We start from the raw sequence: 16,697 nt of genomic DNA, 5'->3' as shown, positions 1-16,697 counted from the left end.
TCTCTTTAACTGACAAAATACAACCACACAGTGGAATGTAGATATTGCTGGTGTTTTAATAAAGAGTACAAGAGCGTCTACAAAAACAGGAAAGACACAGGTCAACTGGATGGAGACTCCTGCAATAACCAGATATCAAACCAGATATCAGACCAAAAGCATTTTACTTCCTTTCAAACAATCAGGGAAAGCAAAAGTATGGAATTCACAGAAATGCGTAGGAACAGCCTGCAATCTAAATTGGTCAAACGTTGTTAACTCCTGCTCTCAGGCCATGCGTGTAAAAAAAAGCTTGCTCTGCTGGAATGAGGTACATTTCATTTTCATCCCTGCCGTCAGTGGATCCAATCCACCAGATCCAACCCAACCCAAAGTAGCTTAGACACTTTAGCTAAATGGACTTAACGCTGTGCAAATATCCCACTGATCAATTTGGACAACTGATAACATACCAAGACGGCCTTTCTCAACCTGCTCACTGCCTGTCCTGACGAGCAAACTGCATAACTGAGAACTACTATAGGTAAGCTAAACTATTCATCTTATTTTACAGCAAGGATGGGTAATACAGTCATGCTCTCAGGATTTTCTTGAATGGTACCTTAACTATATAGCAACGACCAACGTACAAGAATATATTGTGCTCTTTATAAAACAAAACGAGGAAACAAAAATATCTAAAAACAGAAACCAGTGCACGAGAGACAAAAATGATTTCTCTATCTGGTCATATGAAAAGCAAACTTGCCATACATAAAGGGCGAGTTTGTAAAGACGCACTGTATTAAGTGCCAAGGTGCGGTGCAAGCGAGGAGGAAGAGTCTGGGGACAGACGGAGGGACGAGAGAGAGAGGAACAGAACGTGGAAATAAAACTCTGATACAGAGAGCAGTGGAGGAGGGAGGAGGGAGGAGGGGGGCAATCAGCAGAGTCCTGCCCCCTCACTTGTGTGCCTCCACTCTCCGGTAGAACAGTAGATAAGGCGTGGACGTGCTGCAGGTCTCGGGCGAGCAGGCGCGGAGGAAGTCCTCCTCTTCATACAGACGCACCTCAGAGTCGTCAAACAGCAGCCATTTCCCCTCGTAGTCCAGGAGGTTCTGCAGGGCGAGCTCGTCCCCCTTCCGACCCTGCTCCCCCTCGGCCAAGCTGGCGTCCTTCTCTTTCTTCAGTCCTCCGCTGAGGGGCTGCAGGCCGGAGGGGAAGCCGCTCTTGTCTGTGTTGGCCGGCTGCTGTTTGGTGCTGCTACCCAGGTCGTAGGTGGCCAGGCTCCTCTGGCCCCCCAGCAGCCCCACCCCCTCTAGGGCCTTCTTGCCCCCGGCTTTGGCTCCGCTCCCCGCAGTGGCAGCAGGGGCCGAGCTTGCCCCCCGCCCACTCAGGCTGAATGACACCTCTCCGTCATCATACTCCTGCGCCGCCGTCTCCTCTTTCTTAAGCGGCTGCTGCTCCTTCACCACCTCCTCCTCCTCCTGCTGCTGCTTGGCCTCCTTCTCCTCCTCCTCCTCGGCGCACTCCTCCCTGTGGCTGACGTTGTGGAGGTCGGACATGCGGATGTAGGTGGTGTAGTGGCCGCTGCTGATGGTGACGCCGCTGTGCATGACCACGGCGAAGAGCTGGTAGTGCTGGCCCCGGGGGGCTGTGCCCGTGCTCCACTCCTCCAGGGACAGCTGCAGCGGCGTCTGCAGAGGGGTGTTCACCTTCGACAGGCCCGCATACGGGTCCATCCTGCCGCACAGAGCAGGAAACACACCAAGTTCATCATCAACACTGCCACAGATTCACACACTTGCACTTCCACAAGCACTGAAATCATTTGTTTCACATTTATTTTAGTTCTTATTTGAACAGAATTAGTCATACTTTTGGCAATTAACTCCTATCCCACCCTCTGTTCCCATGTAATAGAGTTAGACTTACTCAGATGAGTTGGCAGAAAAGCACTTGAGATGGATGGTTATGACCTCGGGGGTTTTGTCGAATAACAGGCTCCTCTCAGCCTCAGTGTAATGGTGGCAGGTCTCACAGAAGTACTTGTCCTCGCCCACGATCCGTTCCACAGAGGCAAACTGAGAGATGGCCCACTTCAGCGTCTTCAGCTCAGGCTTGGGCTCCGGAGAGACTGAGAGGGGAACAATCAGAGAGGAGAGTTACAGCCACGGTTTACATCTGGGCCTATTAATGGCATAACACATTGTTACCTGAAGTGATTGTAAGTTGTTAGGCAAAATCAAGTAGTCCAAGAAAGAAAAATACTGCATGGAAAATATGGCTGATATCCCTGGTGTTCTATGACTTTGCCCTAAACATTTTCAAATCCCCTGACTTTCCATGACTTTTTAAAATCACTTTTAAAAATGGATACCCTGTTACTAATAAGTGTAAGCTGATGTGGAAACGCACACTAAGGAGCCGACACTTCAGACAAGTCCAAGACCATCATCAGCACTTACTCTCTGAGCTGGTTTCCCTGGGGGCCGGTTCGTCCTCCTGGACAGGGACGCTGATGTCCTGGAAGTCCTCCCGGCGCTCGGTGAAACACTCACACTCCAGACAGCGTGTTCTCAGCACCAGCTGACCCTGGAACAGGCGCTTCAGCACATCAAAGCCTTGCACCTCTACTTAGGACAGAGAGAGGAAATAAGGTTCAAACATCACATGAGCTCACCACAGACCAAACATGATACAGAGCATTGCTTCAGCTTGTTAATAGGGCACCACTGACAAAGTTAGACACACTGAGGAGTATTAGAGACTAATATTTCTAAAAGTAAACAATGACTAATACCGATACAATATGCTCCTTTAAATATAAGCATTTTAAACTGCTGTAAGACAACTTAAAAGCCTACCTTCACTCTGGGGCTTGCATTTGTTCTCAGACTGGGTCTTTGTCTGTTCCGATATGGGTGTGGTATTGTCTGGTATGTCTTGGCATGCACTGGTGCCCTCTTTCCCATGATCCTCTCTGCTCTCAGCACGGCTGCCCCCGTGTGTACTCAGGCGGCCCATGCTCCGGAACTTAGAGAAGATGCTGGGCTGTTTCCCCGATGACGTTTTCAGCCAGCTAAGACGTGCACGTTTCTTTCTCTTGCCCGTCTCTTTGGACGAGCTCTCGCTCTTTCCCTCCTCCGCATCATTCCCTCCTTCCTTCTCCTTCTCTGTCTCCCCTTCTTCCTGGGTCCCCTTGACTGGATGCTCGCTGACGCCCTCTGTAGTGATGTCACCGGAGGACTTCCTCTTAGAGCGAGTGAGAGGGTGGCTGGCTGGCTCCACTTCCTCCTCTTGCTCCTTAGCGTTCTGGCCCTTAGTCTGGGATTTGGGCTTCTTCTTGGCATTCCCAGCTTCCGTGTCACTTTTCCTCTTCCCACTCAGCTGGCCCTCTGCTCCCACTTCCTCCTCTGAGGATCGCTGCTCCGCCAAATGCTCCTCCTCCTTCTCCCCCGGCTCAGACTGCTGCTGCTCCTTGCAGATGGTCTCACAAGCCTCCTGTATGTATCCCAGGATGCACTGCAACACCTCCTGCGCATCATGCTGCAGGTAGCCCTCATACATGGGGTTCAGTTGCCTGTGGAAAGACCCAACGATGACAAGAATTAGCAAGCCGTGCTGCAGTATAGTACAGTGCATTTACCAACTTCTGGAGAAGGCTGTCAGATCTTTGGGCTTGTGAAGTCATGTCAATAATTAAGGGCAAGAGCGGTTAAATGAGTGATGAAGAAATGCTCGAACTGCGTGTCCAGATTCCGCCTACCTTGTTGGATTTATTTGAAAAACATGCCACTTTGAAAGACATCCATCACTTTGACAGATTTTTCTGTCGTTATTAAAAAAAAAAAAAAGTGTCAATGATGAATCATGTGTTTACTGACACAAAATGCATGTTTCCCCAGCTGGGGCAAGAAATCATCCCACTCTAATCCTACTGTCTGAACCTAGGTATCATTACACCCTTCAGATGCACCAGCAATGAGAGATGTACACTAAAAAACAATGAAGCAATGATGCAGTTGAAACAATGGTGCAGTCAATAGTGCAGTGAGCAATCATTTCCACCTACTGTTGCTAAGATGTATAAGGTAAACATGACAATACTGTATCCGTCATTTGTAGAACCTTCCTAGAGTGGAGGAGTGTTCTCTACAACAACATATTTATTTTATTGCATCATTTTTTGACAAAGGCATCTTCATTCCTCCCTTCCTCCCCACCCGCCACTGTAGTACCTGAGTGAGTTCAACAGCTTGCGAGGCGGAGTGGCGAGCTCTCCCTCGCTGTACTTGTCGGGACTGAGAAGGAAGTTAGACTGCAGCTGCTCTACTGAAGTGATGAGGGTGTAGAAACTTCCCAGCAGTTCCACCTGAGCTGGGGCCTGCTCCTCCACTTCAGTTCCATCCTGCTGAAACACACAGACACACATAAGGGGATCAATGACAGTAAATTCATTATCAGGTAGACCGTTTCCATTTTGCCGATGTCTTAATTAAACACTGGTACTTATTTTGAAGGCTGTTTTGTCTTTGTGTTTATAATCATGATCCGGGTGATCTGTCGCCACTGCCGCAGAAAACAATTGCAGTTGTAATTATAGGTAACCCTTAAAGGTGTACCGTCACCCCGGTGTGATGGGAATGTTAGAAAATGAACATTCTAAAGAGTAGGCTACATCTCTGTATTTCAGCACTGTCAACATTTCAGTCATCAATAAAGGTGATGATGAAACATTATCCCATTGTTCAATATTTGATAGCCTGTCACAGGAACGTTATTCCGCTAAAATCGCCCTGATTTGGTGCATTGATCTGTATCGATAACGTTATGGGAGAACCTGCTTGTAGCCTATGGTAGCCTAACTTTTTTTCTCTGTTCAAAACTCGGTTTACACAAAGACGATAGACTTTCTTAGAAGCTGTGAAATTTGGCCAGAGAGGAACATGTCTTCCCTCTGAAAGTTGACACAAAATCAAACAATATTTGATCATTTAACTTGAACTGAACAGCGACAGGTTTTGGTAGGCAGTACTCAGCAGACGTTAAAACGGTAGCCTACATAGCCAGCGTCAGTCAGCATCATGTTACATTAATGTCGTTAAAGTCATGAATCCTGTAACATATTATAACATATAACAGCAATGACTCATTTGAAGACAATCTGCATGGATATATAACCACCCAGAAAAACTCAGAATGTGAGTGATAAAGTTCATTAATTGTATGAAACTTTTTTACTAGTTCATTGCAGCATCGGCTATATTAGGCTGTTATGATAGCTCAGCCTTTAAATATGCTGTTATTTTAGTCATGTGGACTTGATTAAACGGGTAAAGATAATTCATAAACTGCTTATTTCTTACATGACTGAAGCAGTAGCCTAGGTTCAACAGTGGTGTTTGAGGTTGCTGTGTTAAGTTCAGCTCAAAAATCTGTTTATTTTGACATACGGCAGTTAGCCTAACTGAGCTGTAGGCTATAGCACATATTCTGTTTTCATTTATTTTGTGATTATATAATCAAATGACACTCATGATAACTTGAAATAGAAGGACAGAAGATAGGTGATTGATGTCCACAAGCACGAATTTCACGAGACAAATTAGAACAAACTGTTCCGGTAAAAATAATCTTGCCATGTTTAAAATGCTGCACTTTTTCCCTTCATAGCCCATCTCTGGCAATTCATTTTTGGATGACTGTAGATAGTTGTATTTCAGCCTACGTCTTCGTAGACAGTAGGCTACACCATTAGGCCATCTTGAGAATAAAAGACTTCACAGCTGCTAACGATCATCCTCCACAACCACGAGGATAGGTAGGCTAAACGGTCGTTTGTCGCCTTTTTTGCTTCTTATTGTAAAACCAACTGTTAGGGCCTACACAAGTGGTCGGCATCCCAGTCAATATTTGATATTAAAATTTCAATTTTGAAGCTATTTGTAACTATGTGTAGCCTATGCAACCCGACTGTTGTAGGCTTGCCTACCACTCTCTGCAGTGCCTTGCCTACCATTCTTGCCTACCACTCTAGTTGTAAACAAACGGTCACATGACATTATGACGTATGTGCAAAACCTTAATAAGGCTCTGGGTTCATTGAATTTAACATAGAATTTTAGAACCTTGAATTATTGCGGTACGGAATCGTATGTTAGAATGTTCAAAAGCCCACACCTTTAGGGATTAATGAAAAAATTAACTACTTTTAAAGAGTTAATTGTAGCAATAAATAAAGAAGGTAGTAAATTATACTAATAGCAACTATACCAATAATACTAATGAATCAATTTTCAATTGTAAATATACAGGTAAGTGGTCATGAGTTAAACCATCCTTGTTCAAAAGTTGCATAAAAGTCTGCAATGAAATAACTGCCATCAACAAAGCCATCTCAAACTAACTTCTGACTAACCTCATTCTTCATAGCCTCCTTTTGTTTATCCCTGCACTTGGACAGCTTGTACAGTTTCCTGATGGCTTCTTTAAATCCGGGGCAATAGTACAAGACCTATAAGTGGAAGGAATGACAAAGTCAGAAAATTTCTCACAATGCCTAAATTGGCTACATTGTCACACTAGGCTCAAGTGTCAGTTTGTGCCACTCCAAAATGTATCAATTGGTCATGTGTGGGGCTACAGTTTAAAATACTTTTTACATTTTTATATTACACCCAGGTGCAGCATATTTGTATTACATTATCAGTAGATAGTCATTGCAATAGTCAACACACCTGCAGGATGCTGTTCAAATAACAGGTATTTCCAAGATTATTCAATCCAACAAATGGCACCAAGTTCTCTCTCCTTTCACAGGTGAGAGGAGATGTGGGACAGGGACCTGGCACCACCTGGTCACAGCTGATAGGATGTACGTTTTAGAAAAGTTGAAAAAAGTTGTCCATATCAATTTACAGTGGTTCAATGGCGAGCTTCCACAACATGAACATGATTTGTTCAATATTCACAGCATAATTAATTTCTGCATGAAGGAACTGCATTGGACCTGACCCAATTACAATTACACGCCCATATGTCAGACTCTAAAGAGAAAAAAATGAAGTTACCAAGCAGGTTCTTCTGCTTCCAGAGGCTGTGTATTCTGCTCTTCTGCATGAGTCTCAGAGAAATCGAGCGCCCGCTTGGTCTCTTTCTTCTGGAAGAACTTCAGGGAGAGTTTGCTCTTCTTGATGGGGCTACCTAGAGCCGCCACCACACCATCTGCCTGAAGTCCGGGCATTGTGCTATCGAGGCAGAGCTGATCCACACTTCACACGTCAATTCCCTGTCACTACACAAAAATGAAATATATGCGTTTATAATAGCTCACCCTCAATTCCAACATGTGTCACGTTAAAATGTAATATTAAAGCTTAACGGTAACCTTACCATGAATGAAATGAACCAACTAGTACGTTAGCCATTCAAAAGTCAAGATTTGACGGAGATGATGTTTATGATGTTAAATGCCCAAATTCGACAACAAATTAATTCGCAAATAATTACAAATGATAGCGTTTCTAAGATGGTTAATGTTAACGTTAAGGTTTAGTGACAGTTCATTGGACTACCAACGTTAACTTCGCTAGCTAGCATAACAGCTGCCTACGTGATCTTAGTCTGTTTGCTTGCTTGCTAACTGTCACATATCAACGTTACATGTTAAGACATATTTTGAACAATTCATAAAATGAGTAACGTAAACGGATACCTATATATTCTTAACTTTTGTTATACCGTTACGTAATTGGCATAAATGTAAACAGCATTTTCGTTTGAACTGAGTGGAATATGTACGTCAACAAATCAAACTTTACCGATACCTGGCGGTTCGTTCAACGCTAGCTTGGCTAGCTAGCTTGCTAGCCCACAACACGCGCTAGGCAACTATGCTAAGGCCCGCTGTTCTTCTTAGTTATGCGCTCCAGGGTTTCAACCAGCTCATGATTATGAAAGCAAATAAAAGGCAAAAACACCCTTCAAAATATGCACCAATGTTAATTAAGACATAAGCAATATGGAAACCATCTGCATGGCAATTAACTATCAACAGTGTGAATTAACGTTAGCCACACAGCCAACAACAGTGGGGAGGAGTGTGCGAACACGCCGGTTCATTTTTCGGTAACTAGTTCAACATTACATAAGACAATACTGCGCACTCATAAAAACCTCGCTATTAACTTAGATATCTACTTACCGATTAAATGGTGACAAACAGTATAGCTGTTAACATCCTTCAAGATTTTACTGCAGCAAAACAAATATTCATCTGTTACATTGGTAAACAATTTGACAACCGACGGCCGTTCTGGGTAAAACTTGGCGCTTTTTCCGAGGGAAAAATCAGAGAGGAAGAATGTCTGTAATAATGCCTGCAGCGGGTCATTTTTTCAGTACGATTTTTTACAAAAAATATAATTCATATATCACATAAATTACCATGCGACATTATAATAGTATAACCTGTCACGTTTTTAACTTATATTTACATTCACCCATTCACTTTCAGGCAAACTATGGGCAGCTCTTCGGGTTTCTGCATGCGACATATGTAAGGTAGACATGTTGGTAAGGGAAAATGAAGAATTAAATTAGTATAATAACCCCGCGGTGATAGTTCTTAATTACATACGTAAATAAATAATTTAATGTACGTTACAAAATACATTTCTGACCTCTAACCAGCTGCCCTTTCTCCATTTTAAACTCAACTAAAGCATCAAGGCGTCGTGAAAACGTTTCCTGATAGGCTACTGTGATTAGACAGCCTAAAACAAATTTGTGAAGGAAATGCCATACGATGTACCTATATAATTGGGCTCAAACTAAAAAAGTCTGGCTTGACTGTAGGCTACACATCTTCAGGGGCTTCTCAACGTCTTGCTCTTCTGGCATTATCTATGTTGCTCTTCAACAACTGTGATTACCCTCTTTCACCAGCAGATGGCTGTTCTCACTTGAATTCAACTGTAATCGCATATAATTTAATGCACATTTCAGTGTATTTACCTGACCTCTTACATATTAATTAGTGGCCGTCCAGGTTGAAGCTTCTGCTGTGAGTGATGGACATACCCTATTGTTAGCACTAAATTAGCTTACAGCAAACGACGATACTTTCTTTGATGTCTCCACATGGGCTACAGTTCTCCATTTTTTCTTAACACGGTCCTTGTAGGTTGATTTTTATATCTAGTAGGCCTATGAAGACACGGTGATAAGCTGTAGTAGAATTGTAACCCATCAGGCCTGTGGGCTTATATGTTGTAGATTATGCTGAATAACTTGGTTGACCATCAGCTGGTTCGGAAGATGTTACCATTAAGGGTCGGTTTATTGAGCATTTGGTTGCGTCATTTTACCTGAACACTTTTGAGGAAAACCGCAGATAGCGCACAGTTTATGCGATCTTTGGTCTTATGAGACTTTTTTTTTTAAGGTGAGTTATGGAATGGAATTATCAGTCTTTGAGGGCTGCGTTGTGCTTGTGCATGAGTGGACTGGAATCATAAAGTACGTGCACAATTTACAGCCATGATGGTGTTTAAAACGACTTCACCCTAGTGTAGCCTATTTTGTCACAGAAATTTTAGGTGCTCAGAAAAGATTTTTCTTGTGTCTGTGTCTGACTGCACGCGCGCTAAGTCGCTAAGGGATGTGCCATTAAGCTGATAATAAAGAATAGACATTTATCACCAGGCCATGTTATGCTTGTTTTGCCTTGCACTGTATGACTCTAAAAAAAAACCTGTAGTAGGATTGTCTACGGAAGAGCAATTCTGGCGTAGCGTGGAGGGAAATAGACTAGGCTACCGCACTGCAAAAATGACAGGCACGTCCTGAAAGCACGACTCCTTCCATGCTGTTTGTCTAATCACTCTGAGCCATGAATTTCAGCTGGAGCCTACCTAATAGGACTAGTCCTAGGGATGTGCCCACTGCCCAGCTAAACCATGCCAATGCCATTATGCATGATGCTAAAGCTAAATTGTAATATTATGTATCTTGCCCCCTCCCCCACTCATTCAAACTGCATGCAATCTCTCTCCATTTGCCTTCCTGTAATTTGTGGTCATGTCTTGATCATTCAGCAGGAGGAAAGGATTGCTGGACCATCTGAGAGAGAGCTTGAGAGCTCTAAGCTGTGAGGGATCTGACCCCCAAGCCTTCATTGGACAGACTCAGAGGGAAGGGGGTGTGTCTAGGCACTGCCGCGCTGCGCTCTGCCATCCCCTCCACGCTTCTCTCAACAACAACTGTGCGCTGCTGTAGCTCCTCTTCCAGATGCTGCCGCAGCAGCTGAGAGGCAGAGAGAGGAGGAGGACCCGCCTGAGCCGCTCTGAGCTGGATTTCTGCGAGGTGCGTCCGGGCGCTGCGGTAGACGGCCAGGGAAAATAGGGGCCCCACAGCGGTGAAGGTAAGAGATGTGAGATAATGCATTCCTCTCATCTCCCTTTCCTCTGTCCTGACATTCAGCCCTTATCGCAGCGATTTCCAGCTCGGCTCTTCTGCGCTCTGTCTGGACCTTTCATTGCCTCTCTTTTCCACCTGATTCCTTTGCTGTCTTATGATCTCTCCTTTCCTTTCTTTTCATCTCTCCTCTCCTCTCCTCTCAGCCACTGTCCTGTCTTCTCATCTCTGCTCCTTATTCTTTCCTCTGTGTGGCTCATTCTTTCACTCCTCTCCTCTCTCCTCATGATGTCTTATTCCTTCAATGAGTGTGGAATTCCCTCAGGGGGGATTTATCTCTGTTTCCCTTTTAAACCTTGCAGCATTTTATAGGTGTTACAGGATAGTGTGACACACACTCACACACACACACACACACAAACACACTCTCACACACCCATTGACATGTACACACACACACCCACACCCACACACACACACCCACACACACACACTGTTCAAGCACAGAGCACTCTTTCGGGGCTAAAGCCTCCACGGTGCAGTATGTCTTTTTCAGCTGAGTCTGGGTCTGTGAATGCCCCTTGCTCTATATTTCATCGTTTGTCTCGGTTTGCTGCTGCCTTGTTTCTCTTTTGATCCCCCGCCGCGCAGTCTGATGTTTACCAGCTGCCTCTTTACTGCCAGAGAGAGCCGCTGCGCTCACGCCGTCGTTATTACCCCCGCTCGTTAGCGCAGCGCCAGGCTGCTCTCTGCTGCAGGCTGTCCGCACGGCTGCACACACATTCCGCCTGCGCCGAGCCTGAATCGCCGAGCGTGTGCCATGGCACTCAGGCGTTCTCCAGAGCGTGGTGCTCCCAGAGAGAGAGTGTGTGCACTGCTACATTAGGTTCACACGCCTGTAACGCCCGAGGCAAGAGGCCAGGGAAAAGGACTGTTTTCCTGCAGGGATGATGCATGCTTGTTTTTAGGGCACTGATGCAGGGTCAGTGGGCTGGACTCGAGATTAGCTGCCTGTAGGTTATGTATCCTGAATGCTTTGATAAAAGTGCGGTTGTCCCAAATCAGTTGAAGAACACAGGTGTTAAATGGGCTTGATGAGGTGGAGCACTGGTGTCTTAACAGTCAGGCTTGACTCTGGTGTTAAACACTGTAAACTGCTCATGCTGAAGATCCTATGTGATCACCTGACCCAGGGTTACATTCCGGTGCGCTGTGGGTTGCCCCATAGGTGGATGGGGGTTGCGAGGGGGGGCAGTAGTGTGCAGTGGACCGGCTGGACCGACTGGACCGACAACCCAGCGGGGGCCACCCAGGAGCTGTGAGCAGTCCACTGAGCATGATGGTTAATTTCACAGGGCAGCCTCTCTCCCTCTCTCTTTCTTTCTTTCTTTCTTTCTTTCTTTCTTTCTTTCTTTCTCTCTCTCTCTCTTTCTTTCTTTCTCTACCCAGAGTGCAGTCCCTCAACCTAAACATACCAGACATTTTTGCTGCGTGTCTAGAGAAACGCTTTACGCGCTTCTGCTCCCGGTGAGCCTGCGACCATAACGCACCACAAGGAACAACAGCTCTTTCACTCTACCCTTCCTGCTCTCTGTTCCCTTTGCTCCTCTCTCTTCTTCTTCTTCTCCTCCTCTGTCTCCCACCCCTCCCTTTACCTCGACCACTCTCCTCTCCTCTCCTCTCCTCTCCTCTCCCCTCTGCTCATCTCCTCTCCTCTCCTCTCCCCTCCTCTCCTCTCCTCTCCTCTCCTCTCCTCTCCTCTCCTCTCCTCTCCTCTCCTCTCCTCTCCTCTCCTCTCCCCTCTGCTCATCTCCTGATGTTTTGTTTTCCTATTTGCTTGCCTATTCTTTTTTTTCTTTCTCATTCTTGAGGTTTACAAATAAAAGCCTCATGTTTGGTTTGTGTTTGTTTTAATACCCTTATTATAGCTGGGAAGGTGATTATAGAAGGTTCCAGATGCCTTCAACCCAGACTGTGCTACTACCCCTGATAGAAAGCACATAAAGTCCCAGAACACGTAGATTTTAAGTGCCCCAAAGATGCATTTCTGTGTTATTCTTTTAAAATGTGATGGCACTGCAAAAAGAATATATCTCTTCAAAACTTGTTTGTCATTAGTGTTGCCAACTTGGCAAGTTAAGGGACCCTCAAGCCCCTAGGCAACTGAGCTCAAAGCCTTTCATCCTGTGTGAACTCGTAAACGAGGCACATATTTGCATATTTGTATATGTGCATTATTTGTGTGTGTGTGTGTGTGTGTGTGTGCTCAAATGCAGTGTTTTTAAACATGTTTGCGAGTTGTGTGTGTGTGTGTGTGTGTGTGTGTGTGTGGGGGTGCTCAAATGCAGTGTTTTTAAACATGTTTGCGAGTTGTGTGTGTGTGTGTGTGTGTGTGTGTGTGTGGGGGGGGGGGGGGGGGGTTTGCGAGTTGTGTGTGTCTGTGTAGGCACAGGGGGTGTGAATGCTGGTAATCATATTCAGTGTTGACATAATTTATAGCAGATGTTTTTCTCAGCCCTTCAGCAATGATTTTATTTACTTCCACCACCATATGCACTGAAGTCAGCTGCAGCAGGAACTGTGCAGCATGTTTGAATGGGATTTTATCTTTCTGGCAAGTGCACAGTTACATGGATTCGGTTAACATGCAACTGACCGTGTAGCTGTAGTATTTGGTTTCAGTCTCACCCTGAGCTCAAGATGATAAAATAAGAGTGCAGAGTGAATGTTGTCTGCCCACACTGTGGCTGTGAGGAGCCAGTGCAGTAATCTGCGTATCATGTTTGTCTGTGGCTGTGGTGTCATACTTTCCCCACTCTGACTCACGGACCCACAGTACATCTGCTAGAGCAATAACAGGATGGAGGCTCCTCATCAGCAACGTGCCACACAGGGTCTCATTGTCACCACGGTAACAATAGAGCGATGGACCAACTAACGGATAGTTTGGACTGACTGAGTGGCCTGGGGTTGGTGGTCACCGCTCCCAGTAGGGTCATTTGGCAGTGGCTGAAAAAGAGATGACAGTGGTCGCTACTGCTGTGGAGGAAAGCATTGTGCCAAGTTGAAATGAGATTGTCTTGTAGCTCTGGCTTTTTTAAGCCAAAGTAATGCAATGAAGACTAACAAAGAAGGATACAAGCTTGCAACAGCACAGGTCCTTGAGCATAGAGGAATGACCAAAGGTTCTTCTTAGAGTGCGGGGCTGAAGGGTCTTCTGGCGGTCAGGTTTGCAGGGGCTGTGATCCTGTGTCCTCCATTTCCTGCAGAAGACATTTCTCCAGCAGCGGAATGGAGAAACAATGGATGAGGTCATTTCTAAGCCTCGGTTGCCGCCCCTTCAAGCCCAATACACACACACACACACACTCACACGCATAGACCTACACACCTATGAGCACACAGGAAAAAACAACATGTGAACGTGGGGCCTGCTCCAACGACCAAGGTTTCCATTTGTAATCGGAGGACTGAGAGAGCTGAGGATTTCACCAAACTCTTGGCACCCACTCACTCTCTCTCTCTGCAGTGTCTCAGGCAGTGGTGCGGGACAGCACTGTGCCATGTGGACACTGCTAAGACAAGCCGAGTGTGCCAGTGGCATCCTGCCACACCCCCTAAGGGCTGGAGGAGCCTGCAAGGAAACTCTCTCTATCTACAGAGAGCACACACTTGTACAAGGCAACATGAAGTGATTGCATGATACTAAGTAGTTAAATGGACCCATTTCCTGGCCATTTTTGTGTTGACACAGGAGGGAAATGAGGTTATTTTTGCTATGTGTCACTGACATCAGATTGTCATCCGTTAATCTTCCAAAATGAAGGTGGTTCATATAATCAACAATCAAGAGTTTCCTGTGATCGCTGTCATAGATACCTTATAATTACAGGAGAGTGTGTTGTGAGGTGACTAATTACTGTGTCTGAATCTAAATTAATGATACAGCTCATTTCCAAATAGACATGCATGATGGACTCTAGGCTCCTTATTCTCTTTTATTTTTAAAAACATTTGTCACATCTTGTCATATTTCTAGAGAGAGACCTTTAGTTCCAGCGAGGCCTTTATTATGAGTCTGTTTACCACTCTAATTTAATATGGGTGTGCTTAGCATCCCCAGTGGCCTTGGAGGGCATCTGTGTGGCTCCTGAATGGGATCCCTTCAAGCGCACTGTTTCCCTTTAATCTCTTTGTTTCCTCGCAGTGGGATTACGATGGTGACAAAGTAGGCTGAGTAGGACATGTGTTCTGGCCTCGTTCTGACAGGCCGGGGCTGTGGCAGAAATACTGCTGTTTGTGTGTGTGAGTGAGAGCAAGGGGCACAGCTTGTGTTTATCAGTGTATGTGTGTGTGTGTGTGTGTGTGTTTCAGCATTACCAAAGGCTTGCACACAGACTACTGAATCTACCGTCCACCTGCGTCCCATGCACCATGAGGTCACTGAGGCCTTGGTGCTGTGTGCCTGTCCATCTGAGCACCAGTGTTTATGATTGTGATCAGTAATTAAAACGGTAAAGCACCAAGTGCTCGGGCCAAGCTGCTCTCAGACAACAGTCCACATGCATTTCAGATCCGGTGATTTACTGTCTAATAAAAGTTTTACGATCCCTTGCATGCTCTCACCCCCTAACCTCCCCACTGCCCCCTTCACACACACACACACACACACACACACACACACACACACACACCTACACACACACACACACACACACACTGTTGCTCCCTCTTTCCTCCTGTCCTCCTCTCATCCTCTCCTTATTCCTCTGGAGAGAGAGGGAGGGTAGAGACTGTATTGCCCTCCAAGTCCCGCGCCTCAACAGCAGAATGGAGTGATAATTACAACCCTCGGCCTGAACAAGCGTCGAAACACCCCGACAAGCCGCTGAAAGATTGCAGAGGTAGCAGCGCGCTGTGGGATGCGTTGGGGGAGGGGCAGTGGAGGTCTTGGGTGGGCCAAGGGAGAAGGGGAGTGTAGTATTTAACCGTTTTGATGCTGCGCATCTTTCAAATGTCCTCTCTGAAGACAGCGCAAATGGTTCGTATCGAGCTTTTGGAATGCTGATAAGCTCTGCACTATATCAGAGAATCGACTGTGAGCTATATCATGTTATCAGTACCTTTGCCTTCCATGTGTGTGTGTGTGTGTGTGTGTGTGTGTGTGTGTGTGTGTGTGTGTGTATTTGAACACATGCCAAGCGTGCAGAGTGTAGAGTGGATACAGCGGCCCGAGCATACTGGGAACCTTCCCAGCAGCTGGGAGTGAGATGGAAAGTGTTGGCTGTGCCCAGCGCACGTAGTGTTCAGCCCTGGAGAGTGTTCCAGCGACAGGCCTGCCCAAAGGCACTGCCCACAGGTGGTGTACTGCTTAAGAGCGGGCTTCTCTTCTCTTCTCTTCTCTTCTCTTGTCTTCTCCTCTTCTCTTCTCTTCTCTTCTCTTCTCTTCTCTTCTCTTCTCTTCTCTTCTTCAGTTTGCCAATCATTTATCTCCACCTAGTGTTGGTATTGTACATGTGCTTAAATCAACTCAGGTGGAGGAGGAGGGGAAGGAATCAAGATATTTGTGTGTGTGTGTGTGTGTGTGTGTGTGTGTGTGTGTGTGTTTGTGTGTGTGTGTGTGTGTGTGTGTGTGTGTGTATATGTGTGTGTTGTTTATGTGTCTAAAGCTTGCTTTTTTTCCCAAATGCCAGTGTTTGTGTGTGTAGGAATGTGTGACTGTAGATGCTTTTGTGCAAATGCCAGTGTGGTTAATCTGTGTGTGTGTGTGTGTGTGTGTGTGTGTGTGTGTGTGTCAGGTCACTGTTCAGCTTGGTTCAGTGGGATTATAATGACAGGTATTTTAATGAGGCCTGAAGTTTCTATCTCTCCAGCCATATGTCTCCACAGTCGTGTTCTGAAGTGTTAAAGCCCAACTCCACTGAGAGGATTAGAAATGAACAAACGCTCCTCAATTCCCTCGTCTTTTCCAAACACTCCTCTGCCACTTTCACTCCACATGAATTCATTTCAGAAGGGCTCTCTGGGTCTGACATATGAACCATAACAAAGGATCTTTGAAGGAAATGTCAGATGTCAGAGTGCAGGAAAATGGCAGCCGTAGTTTGAGAATGCCACTGCAGTGAGGGAATGAGCTGCTGGTGCGTTGGTGTCTCGTCCCACTCCTCCACTCCCTGATTTCACTCTCCCTCTTTCTTTTTCGCTTTCTGTCTCCATTTCTTCCGTCCACAGGGGGTTTGTCCAAGTGTCCAGTATAGGACAAGGAGAATTAAGTATGCTGTTTTCATTCTGCCTCTAAA

General features: G+C 45.7%; 2 protein-coding genes across 5 annotated transcripts in view; one reads left to right on the top strand and one right to left on the bottom strand.

Moving 5' to 3' along the window:
- Positions 1-36: 36 nt before the first annotated feature.
- usp1 (ubiquitin specific peptidase 1) lies at positions 37-8,323 on the bottom strand. Of its 4 annotated transcripts, none has more exons than XM_048253713.1 (9): positions 8,186-8,323; positions 7,053-7,276; positions 6,720-6,846; positions 6,401-6,496; positions 4,221-4,393; positions 2,847-3,562; positions 2,448-2,612; positions 1,915-2,116; positions 37-1,722 (listed from the first exon to the last, which is right to left on the bottom strand). In XM_048253713.1, the coding sequence occupies exons 2-9, from the start codon at positions 7,223-7,225 to the stop codon at positions 942-944; spliced, it is 2,433 nt and encodes an 810-aa protein (XP_048109670.1). In that variant the 5' UTR covers positions 7,226-7,276; positions 8,186-8,323; the 3' UTR covers positions 37-941. The 4 variants fall into 4 exon arrangements, with proteins under 4 accessions (XP_048109670.1, XP_048109673.1, XP_048109672.1 ...); XM_048253716.1 differs by having other exon boundaries at positions 4,221-4,390; XM_048253715.1 differs by lacking the exon at positions 8,186-8,323 and adding an exon at positions 7,809-8,062.
- Positions 8,324-8,834: 511 nt separating this feature from the next.
- Positions 8,835-16,697, top strand: part of kank4 (KN motif and ankyrin repeat domains 4) — a 50,574-nt gene continuing 42,711 nt past the window's right edge. The window contains 2 exon segments of the mRNA XM_048252286.1: positions 8,835-8,907; positions 10,080-10,405. The gene's annotated coding sequence lies outside the window, so the exon portion shown is untranslated.

This window comes from Alosa alosa, chromosome 9 (genome assembly GCF_017589495.1).
Source record: "Alosa alosa isolate M-15738 ecotype Scorff River chromosome 9, AALO_Geno_1.1, whole genome shotgun sequence".
Lineage (NCBI taxonomy): Eukaryota > Metazoa > Chordata > Actinopteri > Clupeiformes > Clupeidae > Alosa > Alosa alosa.
This window is presented reverse-complemented; position numbering and strand designations above follow the sequence as displayed.

Bases quoted from the DNA above. Each gene is read 5' to 3' on its own strand.
- usp1 (XM_048253713.1), bottom strand. From the start codon at position 7,225: ATGCCCGGACTTCAGGCAGATGGTGTGGTGGCGGCTCTAGGTAGCCCC. The intron at 6,497-6,719 runs GTGTGTTGACTA...TTCCACTTATAG, and splicing joins ATTTGAACAGCATCCTGCAG to GTCTTGTACTATTGCCCCGG. The intron at 4,394-6,400 runs GTTAGTCAGAAG...TGTGTGTTTCAG, and splicing joins AGGAGGCTATGAAGAATGAG to CAGGATGGAACTGAAGTGGA.